The sequence below is a fragment of the Nicotiana sylvestris genome, chromosome 1 (genome assembly GCF_000393655.2).
Source record: "Nicotiana sylvestris chromosome 1, ASM39365v2, whole genome shotgun sequence".
NCBI lineage: Eukaryota > Viridiplantae > Streptophyta > Magnoliopsida > Solanales > Solanaceae > Nicotiana > Nicotiana sylvestris.
This window is the reverse complement of record NC_091057.1, coordinates 140,146,950-140,158,401: the sequence shown is the minus strand read 5'-3', so window position 1 is coordinate 140,158,401 and position 11,452 is coordinate 140,146,950. Positions and strand designations below refer to the sequence as shown.

At 33.2% G+C, this 11,452-nt stretch overlaps 1 protein-coding gene across 1 annotated transcript; it reads left to right on the top strand.

Moving 5' to 3' along the window:
• Positions 1–1,445: 1,445 nt before the first annotated feature.
• On the top strand, positions 1,446–9,124 carry LOC104212595 (probable pectinesterase/pectinesterase inhibitor 25). The gene is made up of 3 exons (XM_009761899.2): positions 1,446–2,215; positions 7,863–8,202; positions 8,318–9,124. Exons 1-3 carry the CDS (start codon positions 1,532–1,534, stop codon positions 9,004–9,006), a joined length of 1,713 nt encoding a protein of 570 aa, XP_009760201.1. The 5' UTR covers positions 1,446–1,531; the 3' UTR covers positions 9,007–9,124.
• The last annotated feature ends 2,328 nt before the right edge of the window (positions 9,125–11,452 follow it).

The following is an 11,452-nucleotide window of genomic DNA, read 5'->3' as shown; positions in this document are numbered from 1 at the left end:
GACAAGTGTTAGTGTGTCAATTGTGATTGCCTATGCATGAGGTTGTTCTCTCGATATTTTGTACTCTCTTTTATATAGTGGATTGCTCATCTCTGTCTGTGGACGTATGTCAATTGGCCGAATTACATTAAATGTATATATCTCTTTTGGTATATTTCTCTTTTATTGTCTTATTTATCGTCGTTAAAGATTTACTTTACTAGCTTCCGCATACTACTTAATTTTTTCGGCCCTAACAGAGTTATATTGTCCATTAATCCATCTTTTCCAGTAGACCAAAATAGTGCATTGCTGCTGAATTCTAGACGTCTTTGGTCATGTGCCATGTCTGGTCTGGAACAAGGTTTCCTTACACGTTCATCTGCCTAGATCAATTATCATATTCATGCATTTAATTTATTGACTCCCCATTCCTAAATTTTATGACGTCCCAAACAACTATATATCATAACTGCTCACTGTTTAATTTACGCGTTTCTATCTTTTTCTTCTTTGACCTCCTCTATTTTTCTTTCTTCTTTACATATTTGATCTTTCCTTTCATTTCGAATAGAATAACATGGATGTTCATCTCAACTAGTCATACTTCTTTATAGTATTCGCAATTTCCATTGATGTTATCCATAATATCAGAACTTTCACTACTCCCAAATGATTAATATCCATGTTCATGAAATTTTAGTTTTTACCAATGTATAAATCTATAATGAGACATTATAATTCATGTTTGCTACACTTTATCGACTGATCAATAATTTTTGTTTCCCAGTATTCATGCCCACGTGTGCCAAAATTAGTGTGTTGCGCTTGTATATATTCCTCTCTGCCCCATTTATTTTACGCAATATTCCCTTTTTTTGTGCCCCGAAAAGAATATTTTTCTCTTAGAAAACTATTCTTAATATTCTCATTTTACCCTATGGGCGAAGTTATGTACTGGCCCAAGGGTGGTCAACTGAATATCCTTCACCGAAATTTTTTACTATGTATAAGATAAAATGTTAGTTGTTATTGATTAAAAAATAGACTTTGAACACCCTTAATTTGAACACCCTTATTGAATTTCTTGGCTTCGCTGTTGTTTTACCCTAGTAACACGATACATTAGGACTCACATGTTATAAAAGTTCATTCTTGTATAAAAAAAATCACCACACAACTAAAAGAATAATATTGGTAGTTGAATATATATGACTTACATATCAAATAAGTATATATCTTTTTAAATTTCGTAAATTTGTGCTGTCAAAAGCCTTGGCATAAAATGAAATAGAGAAAAATTATGTTTGTTCAAATGCCTGTTAATCCACCAAAGCAACAAACCTTTGGTCACTGTAATTACTACCCGCTGCTCCTACCGCCCGCTCTGTAATCACTTTCATTGTTAGGCATTTTCTATTGTACAAGCATTTACTCCTACCTCATTTTTCACTAGCTAGTTGATGGACCAACATTATTGTTTTTGCTATAAATTCCATTTCCATTATCACCACATGCCCCCCGTCCTTGTTCCACGAGATAGCAAACCAAAATGTCAAAGCAGCTCCTACTCTTCTTCCTCACTATTCCCTTCATCTTTTTTTCTTTAGCTCTACCAATTATCGGCCAAAGTATACCTCCATCACAATCACCTTCCATCGCATGCAAATCCTCACTTTACCCAAAACTCTGTCGATCCCTTCTCTCTGCATTTCAGCATTCTCCTTCTAACCCAAATGACTACAGCAAGTTCTCTGTGAAGCAATGCCAGAAAAATGCCGGCAAATTGTCCAACTTAATCGCACATTTTCTTACAACCCAGAAAGGGAGAGCACTATTTGTTAACACCAAAGAGATTAGTGCTTTAAATGACTGTCACCAGCTCTCTGAGCTCACAGTCGATTACTTAGAGTCCATCTCCGCCGAGCTGAAAGCGGCTGACGGAGCCACAACTTCCGACGCTTTAGTTGGAAAAATTCAGACATTGTTGAGTGCGGTGGTGACGAATCAGCAGACGTGTTATGAAGGACTGAAAGAAGCAGGCAGTAGCATGGTGGCGGAATTGTTGGCGCCGCTGAGCAACGCGGCGGAAATCTACAGCGTGTCCCTTGGGCTGGTGGCGCATGCATTGGGACGCGTAAGGAAACCCAGAAAAACTGGCGGATTGTTGGCTGAGCACAGAGGATTGATGGAGGAAGAGTACTGGGCACGAGATTCAAGATTGATGGCTTCCAAGGTAATCCCATGCCTAGTTATACGTTCGCAGTTTAATAGAGTAGATTTTTACACTATCTGTATGTAAAATTATAATTCATGCAGTAACCTAAAAATTACATTACAATAGGTTAAATCATACCAGTAGTGTAATTTTTAAATTTAGTAATGTATACAAGTTATATGAGTTATTTCGGCCATGTCAAATAGCACAAACAAATATTTTTGGTCATTTATTTTTCTGCCTTCGCATTGATTATTCCACCGCCCGCTATTACTGAGTCAACCATTGCTAGATCTTTACTGCAACTGCTGTAAGAATTTAATGAACTTTAGTAATGTACTCGGATTTTAAGATAGTACTCATAAATTAAAGCTACTTAGCCAAAGTAACCTTGGGCATAGGAGAAAGGACAGATAAAGACATTAAAGAATATTAGTAGTACTTGTGGAATATCTTTCTTGGTAGATCTTGTTTGGGATATATGATGGAGAAATAATCTCATGCGATCAAATTACATTTGAATTAAAAAAAATGAACATACAAATATATCTTAAGTTTTATTTATCAATCTTTCATAAAAAAAAATCACATTACTAAAATAACAGTTATAATGAAAACAAAACACGGTAACTTACTTTACTTTTATCTTGTAATCACAAATTTTGTCTCCCTTTTTCTATTGACTAGTTATAAGTTGGTTGTGAAAGACATAAGTTAACCTACGGAAAGATCAACAGACTAACAGCGTATTTTGATGCTATTTTCTATATGGAAAAAGAAATAGTTGGTAGATCTTGTTTTGGAGAACATCAATCCTGCAATATGTAACTGACTCTCTTTTGTCTTCTGCTCACAACTAGCTCTAAGGATGAAGTGGTAGTTTTGTCTCTTTCTCGTTTCCTATTGAATGGCCTGAGATAGCCACAGTCCACTTGTGTGTTATTAAAAATGGAAACTACAAGTACTACCATATTTATTTCACAACTAGGGAACTTTTAGTAATCTATAATTAGTTTATATAAAAGAAATAAAAAATTAACTACAAATATTGATAAAATCCCAATATAAATTTTTAGTAGAATTAGAGCTTTGATAAACTACATTTTTTATCAAATTTTTAAGAAAATATTTCGTATATTTTGTGAGTGGGGAAGGTTAATAGAGAAAAAATCGGAAATAAGTTTTTATTTCTCTTTGCTTTTTGTTTTTATTTTCTTTCAGTTGATCTTCTTTTACTTTTTCTTTTCATTTCTCAATCAATCTAAAATGCCTCTATTATCGACTGCCGCTCTATCCTCTATTTTTTTTATCTTTTTATTTTCTTTTTCTCCCTCTGTTACTTCCTTTATTAATTATTTTTCTCTTTCTCCCTAGTCCCTTCTCCTATAGTTACTCCAAAAAATAAAAACTTTTCTCTCTTTTTAATGTTTATAAATTTTTATTGTTTCCTCTTCATTTCCTTCAAAATATACAATAAAATTTTCTTTTATGTCAACATTTTGGTCACTTATCATATAAATAGAGAAAGATAACTATCCAGAAGAGAGAGAACTTAGTGGAGAATAGTCTAAAAAAGAGAAAACCTTATTGTTGCATAGTAATTTACATATAAGAAATACAACAACAACAACGACCCAGTATAATCCCACAAGTGGGGTCTGGGGAGGGTAATATGTACGCAGACCTTATCCCTATCCCGAAGGGTAGAGAGGCTGTTTCCAGGAGACCCTCGGCTCAAAAAAGCAACAGGAGCCGATATATTAGTACCATAAAAATGCATAATAAAATAACAACAATATAAGAGATATGAAATACAGAATACGAAATACGAAATACAAAATAGATGGCTGGTATAGTAAAACTAGCAGGTAAAGCCCTGCATCAATAGACGACCAATGACATTCTTAGTCTAACTCCTAACTGGCTAGTCTCACTCTATTGATATAAGAAATCAGGCAAAAATATTTAAGATAAAAAAAGTTATTTTACATAATTAGTTCCGAAAGAAGGATGAACAATAATTTCATGTGAATTTTAAGAGTAATAGATTAGCTTTGTTTTCCTGGGAGCAATGCCATTTGACAACCATGAAACAAAGTTTTCATAGTTTTGTTTATATTTGACGATAAATTCTTAGAAATTATAATAGTCGAAAAGCCTTTGTGGGATAAAAAGACATAGAAATTAAAGTTAGAAAAAGAAGAAAGCATATGAAAATCAATAGAAAAAAATAGAGTCCAAAAACTCAACCAAAGAGATAAAAAGGAAGGAAATAGTTATTTAACTCGTATACTATAACTCTTTGTTATCCTCATCTACTACACATTTTTATTGTATCACGACTTTACAATTCCTTCTCTATTACAGTTTCAATAATACATAGACAATTGAAAGGGAGGAAAAATGAACCATGTATTGAGATAAAAAAGCAAAATAAAAAAATAACTATTTAGTTTTAGAGAAGTGTCAAACTTATGAACTTGACTCTCGTGATAGCATAATGTCAAGTTCTGCCGGCTGGTTCTTTTTGCAATTTCACTCATTTGAGGTAGGTTAAGAATCTGAGGGGAGAATGCTGTGCTGCAAAAATGGAGTGATCAATTTATCACTTATAGCCAAATATATATTCGTTAGAGCAGTATCTTCATATTCCAAACAACTATTTTTTCCTGGTACAACAAACTTATTCTTCAACCAATAAAATATTGTATTTGAAAAATAAAAAAAGAGAGTAAGAAAACATTGCATAACTATAATTAGCATCCTTTAAATTAGTTTAGCTGATAACATGCAATGTAAAAAGAAAGAAAAAAAATAGTAGTACTTAACAGAAAAAAAGTAAAAAGGCAAAAATAAAAAGAGAAAAAAAATAAACCTCCCTGGCATGTTACTTGAGAGTGAGAGTGTTGTTCACATTTTATGGACTATGGTCAGACTCGAAATTTGTGAGGGTTACCCAAAACAATGGAGGTATGAAATTATTTTATATAGAGAAGGTGAAGATATGAAATTTAGTCATAAGGGAGCTGAAGAGCTTCTTTTTTTTAAAGGCAAATAGATGTAAAGGTTTTTTTTTTGGTAACTCTTGAGACATAATGAGATGTAATAAATTAATAAGATAATTAATGTTGAATTATAAAAGAAATTGAATGAAAATGATTTTGGGACTCTTTGTGCCATATACGTTCCAGCTTGTTTTTAAAAAAGGAAAAGGCAAATAGATATGAAGGTTTTTTTGTAACTCTTGAGACATAATTAGATGTAATAAATAGAATAATTAATATTGAATTATAAAAGAAATTGAATGAAAATAATTTAAGAACTCATTGTGCCATATACGTTCCAGTAAAATGATGATAATGGTCTTAAAGGTTTATAATATTAATTAGGTACTAAAGAGAGTGATAAACATTGAGTAATTGCAAAAAGGATTAACATACAAAATTAAGTGTATTAATTTTAAAGAGTTCATTGAAAGAAATTTGGATTTTTTGACCCAAAAAATCCAAAAACATAAGAAAAAAGATAAATGACAATCCTAATTTTAGAGAGGTGTCACGTCATCTTTTTTATTCCCAACTTTATATATATATATATATATATATATATATATATATATATATATATATATATATATATATATAGATTCTAAAATGGCTGTGTGTTACTGGCTGCATTTTTCTAGGAAGACTGGAAACTAAAGAAGAAAAGAAACCTGACAAACGTAAAAATTTGCACCCAATTCTTGACTTTATAGTTGAAGGAAAATCCTCTCCCAAAAAAGGAAAAAAAAAAAAAAAGATTAGTCTGTGTGAGTGCTAGTAAATTTCACTTTTGCCCCTATACTTATGGCTGTAAAGTCAATAGTGTCCCTACTATACCTTGGCTCCATATTGGATTGCATTCCCAACAAATCGTCGCAGTTTAATCCCTACATCTTTCTTTCTTTTTCAGAATTTGGTACTTACGTCCACTAATAGCCAAAATTGTTGGTTTCACGTAATGTTCATGTGGAGAAAAACAATTGGTAAAGGCAAGCAACTCTCACATAACCATCTCCCCGAAAAGAAAGATGGTTCGTTCCAAAAAGAATGATCCATTTTTAAATTTGAAAATAATTTAGCTTGAATTCTCAATTCTACCTTTAGTAAAAAACTTTTATAACTACACAAATACAGTGGACCTCTTTTTGAGTTGTTTAGGATCACAAATTTCAAAAGTCATTCATTTTTTTTTAAACGTCGTGCCCAGTCAAACAGGTTCCCATAAATTGGAACAGAAGGAATATATCTATACGTGAACCCTTTAAGATCTAAAGTTAATATAGCTCATTTCCTTTTTATCAAGTGTAATCCTAATTTGTTTAAAATAAAAATTAAAAATTAAGACCGAGAAAAGAAATTAATTACTCGTGCAAAAAAATTGCTAGATTAATTGTTAAACAAGAGAAAAGGTTTGTCAAAAAATGAAGAAAAAGGGAAGTAAAATGATGGGATATTTAATCGGTTGACTATCTGATTACAAATTCAGGAACTTCAATGGGAAATTTTGTCCACAGACTAAAGTTGGGGAGGTCCGACTACATCTAATGGGCCAGTTAAATGTGTACATTCTCATGTCTTGGTCTTTCTTTAGACACTATGGAAGTCTTAAGAAAATGCACTCTATATATATGTATTGATTGAGCATAAAATTCTAATTATATTCATCTAATTTTGAAAGGTAAAACTTGTTTTGGCATAACGTACCATACATTGATTTTTTTTTGAAAATGTAATAAAGATTATGTTAAAGAAATTTTTTTTGGTTAATTTTGTTAAAGAATAGAACCAAGAGTGATGAATCGTACAACCATTGTTATGCACTGATGTAGCATAAATTATGATTAATTCTTGTGACTCATCATAACTTTGTATCAAATTAAATAATTTATATGAGGGAGGCACTAAATTAGCGTGTATGAAAGTTTGTAAGAAGAAATTGCTTGTTTTAGCACCAGAAAGGAGAAAAAAAACAAGTGAAATAAACTCCCACGAATTATGAAAGAAACTCATGAGCATAAAGATTGTCGGCATCTTGAAAATTATGGTCCTTGCCTCCTTTCAAACAAAAAACTGGGAAAACTTTGCTATAATTATTGTCTCATTTACTAGCAATATTAGTACCACATGGCACATGTCCTTTTGAGATCTAAGCTCCTTGACTCGTTCCTTTAAATTTTGGCCTGTTTATTTGAAGGGTTAAAGAAAAGGGTAGGAGGTCATAAATTCTTCTTGAGCTTTATTCTCATGGATAAACAAATTTCTTCTATGTGCACAATTTTTTTTGAAACAGGAACTATTTTGCATGTCAAATATTTATTCCTATAAGAAAAATTAAAGAAAATGATGTAAGAAAGGTGTCGTAAATAGGTTAGATCAACCTATCATTATCAGTGCTAGTAATACGAAGTTATGATGTTTTGGGGCTTAAACTTCAATGAATTACCAAGGTAGTCATAAGAGATCAAAATAGCTACTCAAAGAGATTGAGGTTATATTAATGGTACTATAAATTGTGGCAGATCACATATGTACATAACTTTCATATACCTTTTTGACTTTTCATGTTTAACACGAATCTGTTTAATGAAAAATTCCAAGAAAATTTACACACTTAAAAGCAGGTTAACCAAGCATCGGAGAGGTCTCATCAAAGGGGTGGAAGGATTCTTGACGAGTTGGTAGAAAATGGTGTTCACATTAATCAAACAGTAACAGTTAGTCCTTATGGTGGCTGCAACTTTACATCAATAGGTGAAGCCATTGCATTTGCGCCTAATAACTCGATGATTGAAGATGGCTACTTTCTCATCTACGCGAAGCAAGGATACTATGAGGAGTATGTTGTCGTGCCAAAGAACAAGAAGAATATTATGTTGATTGGAGAAGGAGTTGATCTCACTGTGGTTGCTGGTAATCGAAGTGTCATAGACGGCTGGACAACCTATAATTCAGCAACCTTTGGTAAGTAATTAGCCTTTTACAAATTGACAAATTCATCCCAAAATGTCATGTTTAAGTATTACTACTACATTTTTGCAAAGGGCGAGCTAGGTATGAAATTATTTTTCGTGTGCAGCCGTTTCAGGGGAGCGATTTGTAGCCATAAACATAACCTTCAAGAACCTAGCTGGTCCTTGGAAGCACCAAGCTGTAGCTCTAAGGAACAATGCGGACCTTTCCACATTCTATAGATGTCGTTTTGAGGGCTATCAAGATACTTTGTACACGCACTCTTTAAGACAATTCTACAGAGAATGTGATATCTATGGTACAGTGGACTTCATATTTGGCAATGCAGCTGCAATATTCCAAAACTGCAATATGTTTGCTAGGAAACCAATGCCAGATCAGAAGAATATTTTCACAGCACAAGGCCGAAGTGATCCCAACCAAAACACTGGCATTTCTATCCAGAACTGCACCATTCAAGCTGCACCTGATTTGGCTCAGGAGATGAATGGCACGTTAAGTTTTCTTGGCCGGCCTTGGCACAATTACTCTAGGACTGTTATCATGCAGTCGTATATAGGAGATGTGATCGCGCCCGTTGGATGGTTAGAGTGGAATGGGACGAATGGACTCGATACCCTTTACTATGGGGAGTTTGAGAATTATGGACCAGGGGCTAATACAACAACAAGAGTACAATGGCCTGGTTATAACTTAATGAATGCTTCACAAGCAATGAACTTTACTGTCTATAATTTTACTATGGGAGATACTTGGTTGCCCTCTACAAATGTTCCTTTCTCTCAAGGCCTGTAGTTGGAATTCCTGTATAAATCAGATAGCTTTATGTACCTTTTGTTCCAATTCTTTTCTTCAATTTTATTCTTTAACTTAGTGCTTAGATGAAATTTCACAGAGTTTCACTGATTACTAATGCTCTTGTTAGTGTAACTTTTTCAACTCTTTCTGATGTGTGTTTTTACATCATGTAATTTTACATTTGTCAACACAGAAGCAACGAAATATAAATGTATTTGTATATGCTCATAGAAAACGTTCATGTATTCAATGATCTCAGACAATTAACAGAATTCAACCAAGAAACTTCAAGTTAAGAGGTGAAGTGATAATACGTCAACATCCAAATCTTCTAATATCAACTCTCCTCCAAAAAAATTCTCTATTTCTTTTTTTCACTTATATACGCAGGCATCCAAATAATTAATTTTCCAAATTCTGTTTGTTTGAGCTGTTTTCGGTGAAAAATTTAGTGGAACTATTTTTTTTTTTTGAAATTTCCAAACTCATTTTGTTGAGTTTAAAAGATTTGAAAAAATGATTTTGAATCATACAAAAATAGCTCAAACAAACAGAGTTTGCAAAAAGAGACTCAAAATCCTATTTTGCAAATTTTGTTTTGAAAATATTCAAACAAACGCCTAAAATTCTCCAATTATGGCATGGATTACCTTTTTACCTGTCAAGCTGTAGCCTTAAGGACTTTTTTGAATCAAAAAGAGGGAAATAAGACAAATGAAAAGAAAGCAAATAAAGTTAAAGAAAAGGAAATAATGCATAGAATGATGGGAAGTTTCTTGTATCAGAAAAGATTTGGACGGTGCTGTAATATAATGCAAAGTTTGAAACTTAACGCATGAGAATTTTTTGGTTATTGGATATTCCGAGGTCCATTCCCATCATATTTATTTTGTATCTTGTACCAGAAATATCAAAGAATTGCGAGAAATATTACAGAATAAAATATTAAGATATACTCAAGTGACACTTTCTCTTGAAATACTCTAGAGATAAGTTGGCATATTATCTCTCTGAACCAAAAAAAAAAGAAAAAAGAATATTATCTCTAATTTGTACTATCTTAGTATATTCTTTGTAATAGTCGACTTGCTTTTTGCGATTCTTTGACGTAGGTATTATTGTCGTAAATTATTGTCTCTATATTCCTTTCATCATTAATTAATTCTTCTATTATAAAAAAGAATAAACATAAAAGCGCAAAATATTCTTATCGATCTACTTGATATTCCGGTCTTCGTCCAAGTAAAATTACATCACTGATGATTTATTAGGCTAAGAGTATAGAGAACCTCAATTTAACAGAACGAGAGATTCAAAACTATTTGAGTACCAAAAGATAGAAGAAGAAAAACTCTTTAGGAAGGAGATGCTCAATTGATGTTAAAATACTTTCAAAAGCATAAATTTAAGAATCAAAATATCTTTAATGCAATTAACTCCTATAAATTAGATAAAAGGCAATTATATTTGTTTCTCAAGTATATGGGATAAAGAATACAACCTCTCCAAAAAAATTATAAGCTACTCTAGACTAAATTAGGCATCAACTCAAAAATTGTCACGACCCAAAATCTAACCATGGTTGTGATGAAATATAAATATAATATAGAAAAATGTGGAAACGAGCCCCAAACATCGGGGTGTCACTAAGTCATGAACGTCTAAAACTATAAACTAAGATATATAAACTGTCTAATTGTCCAAAAGAAGAAATGACAAGAGGAGTAACAAGGTCCTGCGGACACTAGCAGCTACCTTGCAGTCTCCAAAGATAGCCGGCCTGAACTCAACGATAGTCGCGCTCTAACTCACCTGGATATGCACATAAAGTGCAGGGTGTAGTATGAGTACAACCAACTCAGTAGTAACAGAAATAATTAAGGAACTAAGCAGTAGTGACGAGCTAAGTAAAACGGTCCAATTATTTATTTTCACAATTTAAAAAATAAACAGAAATAAACAGGCAAATTCCATAACTCAGTAAATGCCACAAAGAAATTTAACAGATGAATGCAGCAACAACACAAATAAATATAATCTCACAGCAGTGTCACTCCATCACTGAGCACTCGCACTCAACACACTCAAAACACTCAATACTCTGCGCTCACTAGGGGTGTGTACTGACTCCGGAGGGGTTCCCAAAGCCCAAGCGCTAAGCACAAACAACTCATGTGCCATCATATCAATACCTGGATCCGCACGGTCAACTCACGTGCTATGCAGACAACTCACGCGCTATGGTATCAATACCTGGACCCGCACGGTTAGCTCACGTGCTACGCGGACAGCTCACGGCGCTGTGATATTAATATCCTCAAAACTAGGCACTCGGCCTTACTCAGTCATGTACCTCTCCAGCCTCACAATGCACCATCAATAAGGGGATACAGCCCACATCAAGTATCACAACATATCAGCAAAATAATAGAGACTGAGGTAA

Excerpts from the sequence above, each read along its gene's own strand:
- LOC104212595 (XM_009761899.2), top strand. The coding sequence starts at position 1,532 with ATGTCAAAGCAGCTCCTACTCTTCTTCCTCACTATTCCCTTCATCTTT. Across the intron at positions 2,216-7,862 it reads CAAGATTGATGGCTTCCAAG|GTTAACCAAGCATCGGAGAG; the intron begins GTAATCCCATGC and ends ACTTAAAAGCAG. Across the intron at positions 8,203-8,317 it reads CTATAATTCAGCAACCTTTG|CCGTTTCAGGGGAGCGATTT; the intron begins GTAAGTAATTAG and ends TTTCGTGTGCAG.